This window comes from Carlito syrichta, unplaced genomic scaffold (genome assembly GCF_000164805.1).
Source record: "Carlito syrichta isolate Samal-C Ts95f unplaced genomic scaffold, Tarsius_syrichta-2.0.1 Scaffold126411, whole genome shotgun sequence".
In the NCBI taxonomy this organism is placed as follows: Eukaryota; Metazoa; Chordata; class Mammalia; order Primates; family Tarsiidae; genus Carlito; species Carlito syrichta.
In genome coordinates, this window is record NW_007070507.1 from 244,391 (window position 1) to 260,523 (window position 16,133).

At 38.9% G+C, this 16,133-nt stretch overlaps 1 protein-coding gene across 1 annotated transcript in view; it reads left to right on the top strand.

Moving 5' to 3' along the window:
* NPHP4 (nephrocystin 4) overlaps positions 1–16,133 on the top strand; it is a 125,034-nt gene that overhangs the window by 57,893 nt on the left and 51,008 nt on the right. Inside the window, exon 10 of the mRNA XM_008048580.1 lies at positions 8,978–9,116. Within this exon, the coding sequence (XP_008046771.1) occupies positions 8,978–9,116 (139 nt within the window). The remainder of the gene's footprint in view (positions 1–8,977; positions 9,117–16,133) is intronic.

Genomic DNA, 16,133 nt, shown 5'->3' on the forward strand with positions numbered 1-16,133 from the left:
AAAAAAATTTATATCTCCAAAGGCAGCCACTCTGAACTCTTAGCTGTGACTTACGGTATTGACTTTTGTTGTCTAAATAATATGCTTCTGCTGTTGTTTCTTAATCTTCAACTTTACACACTATATACTGAGTTCCAATAATGATAAATGAGAACTGTGACTTTGTTATACATTCCTGTCCATCTTTAAGGCACTCTGTCCTCCTGCTGCTTGGCCTTGGATTCAGGCACAGGTGCAAGAAACGTGGCACAGCAGGACTGGTTGGCGAATTGAAAAAAGGGCTTCAGGAAACTGGAAATACTAGAGAGATCACCAAGGGAGGAGTTTGGGAAACAGCCCTGTAAAGTTGTTTACTAAACCTTGATTTCACCCCCTGAGTTGGGTAGGCATGGGTTTGATACTAAGTAGAATACCAAAGACTTTGAGAACTGAACGGTGGAATTGACTACTGCCCAAGCCCAGAGTTACCCTCTGGATGGAGCACATGCAAGAGAGATCCAAAGAGCACTGCACAGGTCTTGAAAATGGAACTGATATTGAAACCAGGGCCCACAGGTGGCTGGTCAGAAACTGTGGCCTGAACCCAGCTGGATTGATACCTGCCTAAACAAAAATGTCAGCGTTCTTCATAGGCTTTAAATGAGGCTCAGTTTCATAATGTATGTTCAAGAGGCCCATGATACAACCTAAAACTACTTGTTATACAAAGAACCTGGAAAATCTCAACTTGTAAGGAAAATACTTTTTAAAATTTTTATCACTGGATTTTATTATAGAGATGTGGGGTACAAGTCAGGATTAGGTGCACGAGTGGGCTTCGTGCAGGTGAAGTGTGGGCCTCCGACTAGTCCTTACTTCCCCTGGCTGAGGACCAGATATGCTTTGTGTTGTTACGTGCTCCCCATCTCCCTTCCCTGGCAGTGTCCTGCTACTTCAATCCTTCCCTCGTGCTATTTTGGTTAATGTTCAGGTCCTTATGAGCGAGCACATGTCAGTTCTTTGTTTCTGTGATAGATCACTAAGTATCGGCTCCAGCTCCATCCAATTTGAGGAAAAGACATTTGACAGATACTAACACTGAGATGACACAAATGTTAGAATTATCAGACAAATATTTTAAGCAGCCATTATAAAAATGCTCTAGTAAATAAGAGTAAACACTAGAAACAAATGGAAAGATACGCTATCTCAGCAAAGAGAATGAAGATACGTATAAAGAAGAATCAAATGGAAATTTTACAATTGAAAAGTAAAATAACCAAAATAAAAAGTCACTGGATGGACTAGTAGCAGAAGGGAGATGACAAAAGAAAGAGTGAATTTGAAGCTAAGTCAGTGGGTGCTTGTTCAACCTGAACAGCAGAGATAAAAACGAGGAGAAGACAATGGGCAAAGCCTCAGTATTGACCTGTAGGATCAAATAAAAAAGGCCAACATCTGTGTCATCACTGTCCTGACGGGAGAGAGAGTGGGGTACAAAAAAACATGTATTTTAAGAAATAATGGCTGAAAACTTCCCCAGTCTGGCAAAAGAAATAACCCTATAAATCCAAGAAGGTCAGTTAAGCCTACAGATAAATGCAAATGAACCCATACCCGGACACATCATAAGAATACTGCTGAAAACTAAAGACGAAGACTTACAAATGGCCCTAGAGAAGAGATGCATTGGGGTGACTGTGGGTTCTTCATCAGAGACTATGGAGGCCACAAGGAGAATGGAACAACGTTTTTAGAGTGCCAACAGAGAGACCTCAGAATCCAAACTCCTGTATCCAGCAAAAGTCATATAGGAACAAAGGCCAGAAATAAAGATATTCGCAGATGAACTAAAACGAAGAGAATTCACTGGCAACAATATTTTCTAAAAGAATTGCTAAAGGAATTTTTTTCAGAGAAGAGAAATGATACCAGATAGAATTTGGGACATCAGGGATTAAGAAAGAACAACAGAAATGGTAAATATAATATTCTTCTCTTCTTATGTTCTTTGAAATACATTGGATAGTTAAAGCAAAATGTGTAACAGTGTCTGTTGAGATTGTAAAGGTAGGTAGACGTCATATGCAAGACAACTATAATATGCAGGCAGATAGGGTTTCTGTATTCCACTTGAAGTAATAAAATGCAGATTCTGAGTAGACCATGAAAAGTTAGGTATATTTTAAACTCTAAGAGCAAGAACTAAGACTCAGATACAAAGAGATAGTTAACAATGTACTACATAGATAAAATAGGATCATTGAAAAGAAGGTAGAAAATGGGAGATAGGAACAAAAACCCAGAAGGAACAAATACAGGCATGCCTCGTCTTATGGCACTTTTCTTATTGTGCTTCTTAGATATTGTGTTTTTCACATATTGAAGAATTATGACAATTCTGCATCCAGCAAGTCTGTCAGCACCTTTTTTCCAGTAGCATGTGCTTACTTTGTGTCCCTGTGTCACATTTTGGTCATTCTTGTAATATTTCAAACTTTTCATTTTTATTGTATATATCATGGTGATCTGTGATCAATGATTTTTGATGTCACTATTGTAATTGTAATTGTTTTGGGTGCCTCAAACCATGCCTATAAAATACACTGAACTTGGTTGATAAATGTTGTGTGTGTTCTGGCTGCTCCACCCACCAGCGGTTTTCTTTCTCTTTTTCTCTCTCTCTCCTTGGACATCACGATTCTCTGAGATGTGACAATATTTAGATTAGGACATTTATTAACCCTACAATGACCTCTAAGTGTTCAAGTGAAAGGAAGAGTCACACGTCTGTCACTGAGAATCAAAGCTAGAAATGAATAAACATAGGGAAGCATGTCAAAAACTTGGACAGGCTGAAAGCTAGGCCTCTTGTGTCAAACAGCCAAGTTGCAAATGCAAAGGAAAAGTTCTTGAAGAAAATTAAAAATGCTACTCCCATGGACACACAAATGATAAGAAAGTGAAACAGCCTTATTGTGGATATAGAGAAAGGCTGGGTAAAATGTCACCCAGCCCCAACATTTCCATAAGCCAAAACCTAATCCAGAGCCAGGCCCTGACTCTCTTCAATTCTGTGAAGGCTGAGAGGTGAGGAAGCTCTAGAAAAAGTCTGAAACTGGCAGAAGTTGGTTCAGGAGGTTGAAGGAGAGAAACCAGTCTCTAGAACATCAAAATGCAAGGTGAGGCAGCAAATGCTGATCTGGAAACTGTAGCAAGTTTTCTAAAACATCTAGCTGAAATCACTGATGAAGGTGGTGCACTACCAAACCAGGCTTCTATTGGAAGAAGATGCCATCTAGGATTTTATAGCTAGAGGAAAGTCAATACTTGCCCTCAAATCTTCAAAGGACAGACTGACTCTCTTTTTAGGGCCTAAGGTAGCTGGTGACTTTAAGTTGAAATCAATGGTCATTTCCCATTTTGAAAATCCTAGAGCTCTTAAGAATTTTGCTGAATCTATTCTGCTTGTTGTTCTCTGTAAATGAAACAACAAAGACCGGACACAGGACTTCTGTTTACAGCATGGCCTACTGAATATTTTAAGCCTACTGTTGAGACCTGCTTAGAAAAAAAAGTTTTATTTCAAAATAAATACTGCTCATTGGCAATGTTTCTAGTCATCTAGGGGCTCTGATGGAGCTGAACAAGGAGATAAGTGTTGTTTTCATGCCTGCTAAGACAACATCCATTTTGTAGCCTATAGATCAAGGAGTAATTTCAACTTTCAAGTTTTACTGTTTAAGAAATATGTTTTTATAAGGGTATAGGTGCCATAGATAGTGATTCTTCTGATGGATCTGAGCAAAACTAGTTGGGAACCTCCTGGTAATGATTCACCATTCTGGATGCTATTAAGAACATCCATGATTCAGGGGAGAAGGTCAAAATAGCAACAGCAGTAGGAGTTTGGAAGAAGTTGATTTCCAGTCTCATGGATGACTTTGAGGGTTCAAGACTTTAGTGGAGAAAGTAATTGCAGGTGTGGTGGAAATACCAAGAGAAGTAGAAGTGGAGTCTGAAGATGTGGCTGAATTGCTACAATCTCATGATAAAACTTGAACAGAGAGGAGTTGCTTCTTATGAATAAGCAAAGCAAAGAAAGTAGTTTCTTGAGATGGAATGTATCTCTGGTGAAAATGCTATGAACATTGTTAAAATGACAACAAAGAATATGGAATATTACATAAACTTTGCTAATAAAGCAGGAGTAGGGTTTGAGAGGATTGACTCCCAGTTTGTAAGAAATTCTGTAAGTGAAATGCTATCAAACAGCATTTTATGCTACAGAGAGATCTTTGTGAGTCAATCAATGTACAAATGTCATTGTTAGCTTATTTTAAGAAATTATCACAGCCTATCTAACCTTCAGCAACCACTACCCTGGTCAGTCAGCAGCTGTCAGTGTTGAGGCAAGATCCTCCTCCAGCAAAAAGATTATGACTTGCTGAAGGCTCAGATGATAGCATTTTTTACCAATAAAGTATTTTTTAAATTTAGGTTTGTACAGTACACTTTTTAGGCATAATGCGCAAACTTATAGATTACAATATGATTTAAACTTTACTTTTAAAGGTACTAAGAAACCAAAAGAATTGTGTGACCCACTTTATTGTGATATTCGCTTTATTGAGGCAGCCTGGAACTGAACCTGCAATATCTTTGAGTTATGCCTGTGGTTGTATTAAATGTAAATAGTGTAAACACAACAATTTAAAGACAGGTTGTCAGACTTAATGACAAAGTCTAACTATATAAGGCCTGTAAGAAATACACTTTAAATATAATGATATAGGTAAAGAGTTAAAAAATAAAAAAACATTCCATGCACACACTAATGAAAACTAGAGTAGCTGTATTAATATCAAAATAGACTTCGGAACAAAGGAAATTTCCAAGAATTAAGAGAGATAGTACATAAGATAAAAGAGTCAAGAAGATATAGCAATCCTAAAAGTGTTCACATCTAACTTAGAGCTTCCAAATACATGAAGCAAAAACTGAACTGAAAGGAAAAATAGTCAAATCCACAATTATAGTTGGATACTCAACCCGCTTCTTGAAATAAACAAAGAAAAAGTAGGTAGAAAATCACCAAGAGTGTAGAAACTGAATATCATCATCAACCAACTGGATCTAAATGATATTTATAGAATATTCTACCCAACTATAGCAGAACACATATTCTTTACAAGTGTACATGGAACCGGGCTTGGTGGCTCAGCCTGTAATCCCGCGCTTTGGGAGGCCGAGGTAAGTGGATTGCCTGAGCCTGAGGGTTCAAGACCTGCCTGGGCAACTTGGCGAGACCTCATCTCTACAATAAATCAAAAATCAACCGGGCATGGTAGCGTGCGCCTGTAGTTCCAGCTACTTGGAAGGCTGAGGTGGAAGGATTGCTGGAGCCCAGCAGGTCGAGGCTGCAGTGGCCGGGAGTGGCCACTGCACTCCAGTCTGGACGACAGAGTGAGACTCCAACTCAAAAAAAAAAAACAAGTGTACATGGAACATTCACCAAGCTATATAATGTCCTGGGTCATAAAACAAACTTTTAACTCTTTTATACCCAGATATTCCCTCTTGAATGTCCCCTCTCAAGGGACATAAAGAAATTGTTGGTAATTATACAGGATAAACTTATGCAGGTGCAAATTTTTCAAAAATGTATGTTTCCTGGAAGTTTTCCATTCAAAAATAATGAAAAACCTAATGTCCCATGTCAAGCTTCTGATTGATCAGTTGAGAAGTGGTTTTCAGGAATCATGAATGTGTTCTTCCATAGTGATTTTGAACAACAGACTGGACAATAAATTATGTATTATTAATATGGGAGGAAGAAAATGAAACTGCATTGCCTGCTCAAATAGAAAAACACCAGGTGAAAGACAGACAAATTACTATTGCACAACATGTATCAATGAACCTGCAGTGCATGTTGGTGACTATTTCACATATTATCTCACATTAGAAAGATGTCATGTAAAATTTTAATTTTTTTTGTCATAAATGAGTTCCTCAATGTCCAACATTTATAAGCCAAATAGCATCACAATAAAATAATTGGTTTCAACACTATACTATTTAATATGAAGTGATTTGTTTTTATAATTTCCTGAGAAAGTGTGGTCATGTTGCTGGTAGGTGATCCATGAGATGTCTCCAAGTGCGAAGGGTTAATAATTTTTAATTAAAATTATACAAGATGCGTTCTTAGATTATAACATTATTTAAGCTAAAAATTAATAACAGGGTAACAAAAATTTACAAGTACTTAGATATCAAGAAATACATAAATGATTCATAAGTTAAAGGGGAATCCTCAAAAGAAAATAGAAAACATTTTGAACTTAACAAAAATGGAAATATATCAAAATTTGTAGGATGCAGTTAAAGTATGTCTAGGTAGAAGTGTATAGCATCAAGTGCTTATATTTAAATCTTTAAAAAATATTTTAAATCAGTAGTCTGATCTTCTGCCTTTAGAAACTAGAACAAAATAAACGTAAAGTAAGATGAAAGTCCATAATAAAGATAAGAGCAGAAACCAATTGAAAACAGAAAATTAATAGATTAAAAATAAAAAATAGAGGAAACCCAGTGAAACAAAAAGTAGATTTTCTGAAAGGTCAGTTAAATTGAAGACTCTCTAGCAAGACTGGAAAAGAGAGAAGAGAGGACACCAGGTACTAATATTAGGAATGAAAGCAGGGGGATATCAGGAGAGACCACACAGGTATTAAAAGGATAATCGGGGGGTACTGTGAACAATTCTGTGCCATATATTTGACAACTTAAATGAAATGGGTGAATTAATATTGAGCCCAAACTGCCAAAAGTCACCCAGGATGGAGTAGATAACCTGAGTAGTCCTGTAACTAAGAAAGAAATTGAATTCATAGTTTAAACCCTTTTGAAAAATAAATATTCAGGCTACTAAACATTTAAAGAAGAAATAATACCAGTTTTATATTGCTTATTCCAGAAAATATAAAAGAAGGGAACCATTTCCAGCTCTTGTAATGAGGTCAGCATTACCCAATGTCAAAACCAGAAAAAGACAACAACAAGAAAACAAAAACTATGGGCCTATCTCCCTTATGAGCATAGATGCAAAATACTCAGCAAAGTATTAGCAAATTGAATCCAACAATATGCAACAAGATTATACACTATGACCAAATGGGGATTCATCCTAGGAATGCAAGCCTATTTTTATTTGAAAATCAAATATATAACTCACTATAATAACAGCCTAAAGAAGGAAAACTATGATCCTAACAAGTGATGCTGAAAAGCATTTGACAATATCCAGCATCTATTTATGGTAACAACTCCTAGCAAACTAACAACAGAAGAACTTCCTCAGCCTGATCAATGGAATCTACAAAAACCCGATAGTTAAGACCATACTTGGTGAAGACTGATTACTTTCCCCATAGGATTAGGAACAAGTGAAAAATCGGCATCCTATTCAACCCTGGACTGGAAATTCTAGCCAGTGCAACAAGTCAAGAAAACAAAAGACATGCACACTGAAAGGGAGAAATAAAACTGTAGTTATTTGCAGACCAAATGATTATGTGAAAGATCCCAAAGAACCTTCCTAGAAAGAATGTGAGTTTAGTGAGGTTGCAGGATGACACAGGAGGTCAACACAAAAACTCAGTCATATTTCTCTATGCTAGCAGTGAACAATTAGAAAGCAAAATATAAAAAAAGCACAAAACCCTACCCTCAGGGATATCTAATAGAATATGTATAGGATCTATCTGCCAAAAGCTACAAAACTTTTATTTTGCTGGATGCCATTGTGGTTACTCTTAGGTGAAATCACAGAAGACCTAAATAAATGGAGAGATATAACATCTTTCTGTATTGGAAGACTCAACATAGTAAAGATGTCACTTCTTTCCAAAATTGATCTATAGATTTTGTGCAGTTTCAATCAAAATCCATCCCAGCAGGATTTTTTTTTTTTTGTAGATAAGCTGATTCTAAAAGTTATATGGAAAGGCAAAGTAGTTAAAAGTATTAATATGGTTTTGAAAAACAACCGTAAAGTTGGAGGACTCAGTACACAATTTTGAAGCCTATTATAGAGCTATGTTAGTCAATGTAGAGTGCAGTTCTATTGGTCAAGGAATTGGCACATAGATTAATGGAACAAAATAGAATCCAGAAATAAGCCACCATTTAGAAGTGCCTTATAAAATTAAATAGACACATACCATATGACCCAGCAGTCCTGGTCTTGGAGGAATGAAAGCTTGTGTTTACCCAGAAATCTTGTTGTTTATAGCAGCTCTGCTTACAATCACCCAAACTGGAAACAACCCAAAGTTTAAAAATGGTTGGATGGGTAAATAAACTGTGCTATATCCTACCATAGAATGTTACTCAGTAATAAGAAGGAATGAACTATTGGTATGTATGCTACGACTTGAATGAATCTTATCAGCATTATGTTAAATGAAAGCAGTCAGTCTCAGAAGTTATGTATCATATGATTCTATTCACATGACATTTTCAAAAGACTAAGCTATAATGCTACAAAGGCTGTCAGTGATTGCCAGGTTGAGTGGGGTAGAATTGTGGCTGCACGGGACAGAGTTTCAGGTGAGGGAGCTGGTCTGCATCTTGATTGTGGTGCTGGTTACATGAATCCACATATATGTCTAAACCCATAGACCTGTACACCATAATAAACAAAGTCACATTTGCATCAGTAATTTAAAAAAATTCAAAACTGGAGAGAGATTGTGATTTCTACCTTACTGGTAAGAGTCTTTCCTTGATAATATGGTCTCCAGGGTTTTCAATGCCACAACTGATTGTTTTCTGCTCAAAAACGACCTAATCATAACCTAAGACCATGTGGCTTCAGAAGTGGTTTCACTTAGACTTTGTTGTAGGGCTGAGTGTATCAGGGTTAAGTTTTTCTAACAAAAGAGTGCTGATGAAGGGAGTGGCCCATTGCTCTTGTTGTGGTCCATTGCAGGTGAAGCAGGTGGAGGCGGGAACAGTCCAATTCCAGTTCTCACTAGGCTCTGAAGAACACCTGGACACATCCACAGCACGTGTCAGTGGCCCCAAGGTGGAGTGGCGATCTGCCAGGAAACCACCCACATCTCCTTCAAGTAAGTGTTTCCAGAGAACTGGCTTGACAAGAATACAGTATTACTTCCATCTGCTCCCAAAGATTAAGACGTCGTCCAGTACAGTAATCATCACACTTGTAAGGTAGTTGCCACAGGTTGCTTTGATTTAAATCATTTAGTTGAGTTTTTGCTTAACACAGGGGTATAGAATTGGACAGTGGTGAAGCGTGGCCCAGCAGCTTGTCCCCTGTGCTCCCCAACCAAGCACCTGTGGGTGGTTCTGTCAGTGACACACATCACTAGCATAAAGTACACATCCGGTGGGTGCCCTGCAAATGTGGGGCCTGAGAATGAGAGGGGGCTGGAAGCCATGGGCTGCCAGCTTGATTGTGCACTGTTAACGTAGCCATCTCTCTACTCACCTTGAAGCACTGTCCCAGAGTTGGGAATCTGTGATCTCTGCATGTGGCTTTAGGAGGGGAAGTCATAATAGGTTGCGAATATGGGCAGAGTTCTGGTCCTGTGGGTGGTGGTGACAAGTCTATGCACATACAGGTGATTAAAGAGCTCTTGCTGGTTGTCAGTTGAGTATTTGGTTGGCCAGTACCCCGTGCTCTTGGTTTAGTCCCCATGTCCTGACTGAGAATTCCATCTGCGGTGATGTGAGAGGCAGAAGATACAAGGGGTCTTTGAAGAGTCCACCCTGCTTGAGCACTGAGCCTTGACTCTAGGCTTCTGGAGATCTCGCCAGCCGAAAACTCTGGGATCCCTGAATCACAGGTGCTTCCTGTCTTCTTCCTACCTGTTCTGCATGGGAAGACAGGGAGTGAACACACATGTAAGCCTGTGGGAGCTTCCTGGTCCTCCATTCCCCCGATGGCTTTCCTCTAGCCGATGCCGCCCAGGTGTCCAGGGAGGACTTGCTTTCCCTGCTTGGCTGTGACTCCTGAGTGCTGGTGCAAAGGTGCTGGTGACTCCGTCACTTGGGAGTGAGGAGTGAGTTTCTTTTTGAGTTGAGAATCTAGTTTATGGAAATTGGTCTTGCTGAAGTTAATTTTGCAGTTGGTGGGAGCAGCACATGTTTTCCTTTGGCCTAAAGCCTGATATGCTGACCTCCATTTTCATGGTCTTTCAGGATTTTCTGAGATACCTAAAAGTACTCATTTACCAAAACTTAATAATTGATTTCTTTGGGACAAACTACATCATCAAGTATTTTCCTTCTTTTTATGGATGCATTGCATTTGATGATTTTAACTGTTTTGTTCTTTCAGCTTTTGAATTTTATGCTTACCAGATTGTTCTCAGGATTTCTGTTTACCTCCATTGTGTACATTAATAATCTCATCTTATATAAGTGGCACTGAAGTGTATAGCACCCCTTGTACTTGAAATGTTGCCAGAATGTCTGTTAGAATCCCTCACAGTGGTGGGTGGTAGGCATGTATTTTCTGTAAGAGGATAAATTCCAGCTTCATTTGGTAAAGTTGAATGCATTGAAGGCATAGGACACATAATTTAAAATCTTAAATGAGGGGTCAAATTTATTTACAGCCCATTCTTTGTTTTGAATCTAGTATTTTTCCTTCTTTGACATATATTCATAGTTATGTTGAAAAAATAAATATCAACCTTTAATAATCATAAAGAGAAAGAGAGATAGGATCCTAGGTTGTAAATTGGGTATATTTTGTAATTAGGTATAAATGTGATTACAGTCATTCCTTTTTAAAAGAGAAACTGATCTAGAATACAGTAGAATACAGTCATTCCTTGATATCCATGGGGGATCGGTACCAGGACCTTCGGAGGATACCAAAATCCACAGTTGCTAAAGTCCTTACGTAAAATGGTGCAGTATTTGCATATAACCTATGCACATCCTCCTGTATGTTTTAAATCATTTCTAGATTACTTATGATACCTCACACAGTGTAAATGCTATGTAAATAGTTGGTATATGGTATTATTTAGGGAGTAATGACAAGAAAAAAGTCTGTGCATGTTCAGTGTAGACACAACCATTTTTTTTTCCCCAAATACTTTTGATCTATGACTGGTTGAGTCCATGGATGTGGAATCCACAGATGCGGAGGGCTGACTTTGCTCTGGCTTTTGATTAGGTTACTTAAATGGACAGTACTAATAGGTCATAAAACTAATTGGCCCATGTATAAATAACTGAATAGATTATTTCCTTAGAGAATGAAACTGTGTAGTTAGCTTTAAGGGAAAAATATGATTGCTTTTTCTGGAAAGGAATTTTCAAATGTTAAAATATGATACAGTTATAGCATGGGGGACAAGCAGCTAGTTATGTTTGAACACTTTGAATCAAATTCACTGTAGACTCTGATGGGCTGATCCTGTTTGGGGCTTCTTCTGGGCTGAATCCATTGTAGACTTTGTCTGTGGGCTTTGGCTTTACTTCCCTAGTTGCCCTGTGTTCCTGAGGGATTGGGGGAGATTTAAAAACTGATCTGCCGCCACCTCCACTTTCCCTGAATTGTCTTTAACTGATTTTTTTGCTTGGGGTTCATTGAGCTTAGATCTCTGGATTCATAGTTTTCATCACATTTGGAAGATTTCTGGTCATTATTTCCTCAAATGTTGTCTTGTCATTCTGTCTCATCCCTTTGTTTGGGAGCCCCAATTACACATATGGTAGGCTGCTAGAAATTGTCTCATGGCTTGCTGATGTTCTTTTCACTTTATATCATGTATATTATTTTATTTATAATGGCTTTTTCTGTGTTTCATTGTAGATAGTTTCTATTGCTATATTTTCAAATTCACTCATCTTTTCTGCATGGTCTGATCTGCCGTTAATCCCATTCAGTGTATTTTTCATCTCAGATATTGTATTTTTCATCTCTAGAAGTTCTATTTGGGTTTATTTTATATCTTTCATATCTTGATTTAACATGTTCAATTTTCTCTAGCTTTTTGGACATATATACAGTTATAGCTATTTTAATATCGTTGTTTGCTAATTCTGATATCTTTGTTGGTCCTGGGTCAGTTTTGATTGATTGATTTTTGTCCTAATTTGTGCTGTACTTTTCTGTCTCTTTGCATGTCTGATTATTTTTGAGTGGATTCTGGATACTGGGAATTTTCTCTTATTGAGTGCTGATTATTCTTGTATTTGATAAATATTCTTAAACTTTGAAAATTGCTTGACCTTTCAGGTCTTGCTTCTTCAGATTTGTTAGATGGGACTAGATCAACACTTCATCTAGGACTGGTTTCTCCCCACTGAGATGACAAAACCTTGCCCAGTGTCCCATAAATAATGAGGTTTCACAGTTGGCTAGAAGGAATGGGCACTGTGTCTGGTCCGTGAACACCCAGTACTGTTGCCTGTAATCCTTTTTGGTGGCCCTATGTCCAGCCTTGGGTGGTTTCCAGGTCAGCACTCTACTGAATGCTAGAGGGAGACGCTCTGTAAGTGATCAGTTTTCTCTTTGTTTTACTCACCCTGCCTGGTACACACTCACTGACCACAGTAAGTTGGGACCATCGAAGGGCTCTCCTCTTTTGTTTCCTGTCCCTCAGGATCACTCTCCTTTGTTGCCTGAAGTAAACCGTCTTACAAATTATTGTTTTACATAGTGTGTGTGTGTGTGTGTGTGTGTGTGTGTGTGTTTTAATTTGTTTCTGTGCTTCATTATAGATAGTTTCATTGTAGGTGGAGGGTAAATCTGGTCACTGTTACTCCTTCTTGACCAGAAGAAGTCTCTGATGGTTGCAATGGTTTCCAGACTATTGAAACCATCCACCCCCAGGGCTGATACTCCTGTGGTTTAGAAGCATTTCCTAGCTGTGTGTGCTGTGTGCGATTTACTAGCCACATCATGTGGTTTCATGACTTTGAGTATTGGCTCATGCTCTCTGCCTGGACTATATATATTTTTTCTGTGCACTGCATTTATTTTGTTTTAAGATATATTCTTTTCTTAAATTAAAAAAATACATAGTCAACAATAGCCAAGGCGATTTTTAAGAAGAAGGGAGACTTCATCTTTCTTAATTTTCAGACTTACCATGAAGTTGTAGTATCCAGAACAGTGTGGCATGGGTACAGAGACAGATAAGTTGATAATAGGGTGAAATGTAAAGTAACACATGACCACTTACAGATGAGGAATGTATTTGTTTTCTATTGATGCTGTAAGGAATTATCACATACTTAGGGACCTTAACAAACAGAACTTATTATCTTAGAATTCTGGAAGAGGCCAGACGTCTAAAATGGGTCTCGCAGGCTTAAGTCCAAGTCTTAGCAGGGCCATGCTCCCTCTGGAGGCTCTAGGGGAGAACCCACGTCCTTGTCTTTTCCAGCTTCTAGAGGCTGCCTGCATCCTGGGGCCTCTTCCTCCACCCTCAAAGGCAGCACTAGAGTGTCGTCAAACCTCCCCCTGACTCTGACCCTCCTGCCTGTCTCCATTGGACCAACCCAGGTAATCCAGAGTAATCTCCTCATCTCAGGGTCAGCTGATTAGCAACCGTAATAATTCCCTCGGCAACTAATATTTATGGGCTCTGGGGATTGGAATGCGGGTATCTTTGGGGGTGGTGAACAGTTGTTCTGCCTACCACAAGGAGTCTGGGCAGACCAGTCAGTAAGTGGAGTGCCAGAATAGCTTGTCCATACAGAAAATACAAAATTCAATTCTAGTTTTATGTCATGTTCTAAAATAAATTCCAGGTGAACTGAAAGCCAAAACTTTAGAAATTTTAGAATTAGAAGATTAGAAAGATGATTGCAAAGAGAGCTTCTCCATATCAATAAAAACATAAGTAATCACGAGGAAAGAAAGATGGCCAAAGGATGTGGAAAGGGAACTCGAAGAGATGGAGCCAGAATGACCAAGAAATATGAAAAAGTGCTCAGTTTCACGAGTAATCAGGGAAATGCAAAATAAAACGAGAGATCATTTCATTCCTCTTATATTGGGAAAATCTAGCAGCTGATATCACGAAGGTTAATGAGGATGTGGTTCAAAGGAGACTGCTCTGAGGGAGGAATGTGGTGAGGATAGCCCATTTGGAGAGCAATTTTGTAAATATGTAGTTAATATCCTACAACCCAGAAATGCTACTTCTGGGCGTCTGTCACAGAGAACAGCTGTGCATGAGGCTGTGCATGACAATACTTCTTACTAGTTAAAATCCAAAACAATCTACCTGCTTCCCAGTTGGTCAATGGATAAATAAGCTGATTTAGTTGGGCACTGGGATGCTGTGCACCATTTAAATGGATGTAGTAGATCTATACATATTATTATGGATAAACCTTCTGACATTATGTTGAGTGTGAAAACAAATTCTGAAAGGAAATGAACATTAATGGCAGCATGTAAGTAACTTTCAAAGCAATTGCATATATTGTTTATGAATGCATACTTAACTAATGGAATGATATTAGAGCAGTTACTTAATGTTTCTGTTCCTCAGTTTCCTCAGCTGTAAAATGGGATGGTTTAAAGACCTAAATATGAAAAACAAAAACTTGTGAAATCTTAGAAAAACATATGGAGGGAAGAATACATATGTGTATACATATATATTTTTTTGAGACGGGGTCGCTGCCCAGGCTGGAGTGCAGTGGCGTGATTATGGCTCACCATAGCCTCAATCACTGTAGCCTTTTGAGTAGCTGGGACTTCAGGTGTGCACCACCACACCCAGCTAATGTTTTGATTTTTTTTTTTTTGTAGAGATGATTTTTTTGCTGTGTTGTTCAGGCTGGTCTCGAACTCTTAGACCCAAGCAATCCTCCTGCCTCAGCCTCCCAAAGTGCTGGGATTACAGGCATGAGCCACTGTGCCCAGCCAGAGACTATTTTTATGACTGGAGATTTGGAAGTCTTTCTTAAACAAGATAGACAAAGCATAAACCAAAAAAGAGAAGTTTGAGAGATGTGATTATATTAAAATATAAAACTTTTGTAGGAGAAAAGACTATACACAAAGTTAGAAGACAGACCTCTGATGAAAGATATTTGTAATACATATGGCCATTAAAAATTGGTTGAAAGAATTAGATTTAGAAGATTAGAAAGAAGATTACAAAGCAAACGCCTCCAAATCAGTAAGAAGTAGATAAACAGCAGAAAAGAGAAATGGGTAGAGAGATCAGAGGGCCGTGGCAAGGATTAACTGAGTAAAGATGTGTTCCGGTGCTCAGGACAGCCTGGCGTGGATGGACACTTAGCAGTTTTGCTTGGTGATCGTTCATGTTATGATCCTGCTATGGCTGTTGTCATTCTTCTCACTGACAGCACTGGTGGGAGGTGACCACATCCACATTCCCCTTCCAATCACGGGTTTAAAAACAGTCAGAAATCTTATGGTAGCTTCCAGGGCAGGAGCAGCCGCAGCAGCTCATGTCATCACAGCAGCTCATGCTTCTCTTGCCCCTAGGGCCTTTGATGGGTGAAAACAGCTGCCCTGACAGCTTCCAGGAAGGCAGGTCCTCACTGGGCACTGAAAGCTCAGTGCTGGCCGCATGCCTCCCATTTTGTAGGTGCCATTCTGTATGCGCTTCTGGCATGTTGACGCAGATGGAGTTGTCTCAGGTGCTGCTCTTTCTCTCCTTCTCTCAACCATTCATCAAACACTTCCTGGGAGTGTGTTGTGCCGGGTGTTTGGTCAGGCTCCTGTCCTCAGGGAGCAGTAAAAAGGGATAGTAAGCAAATTACCAAAGATGTAGGTAACAGGAAGAGGACTGTAGCTCTCTGGTGTGTGGGATGTTGATGTGGGAAAAGTAGGGGGGGGACAGGAAGCTATGGGAACTCTCTGTACCTTCGGAACCTAAAAAGCTGCTCTAAGAAATAAAGTATTTTTAAAAAGCACAAAGTAAGATGGAGAGAGAGGAGGATGGGATCCTTGAATTTATGCCCATCTTGACTTGATTAACTTGTGTTCAGGGTTTCTGCTTCTGTAACTGAGGTTCATCTATGACAGAGGTCAGCAAACTTTTCCTGTAAAGATCAAATGGTAAACATTTTAGGCTTTGTGGGCCAGATAGTCTCTGTCACAGCTACTCATC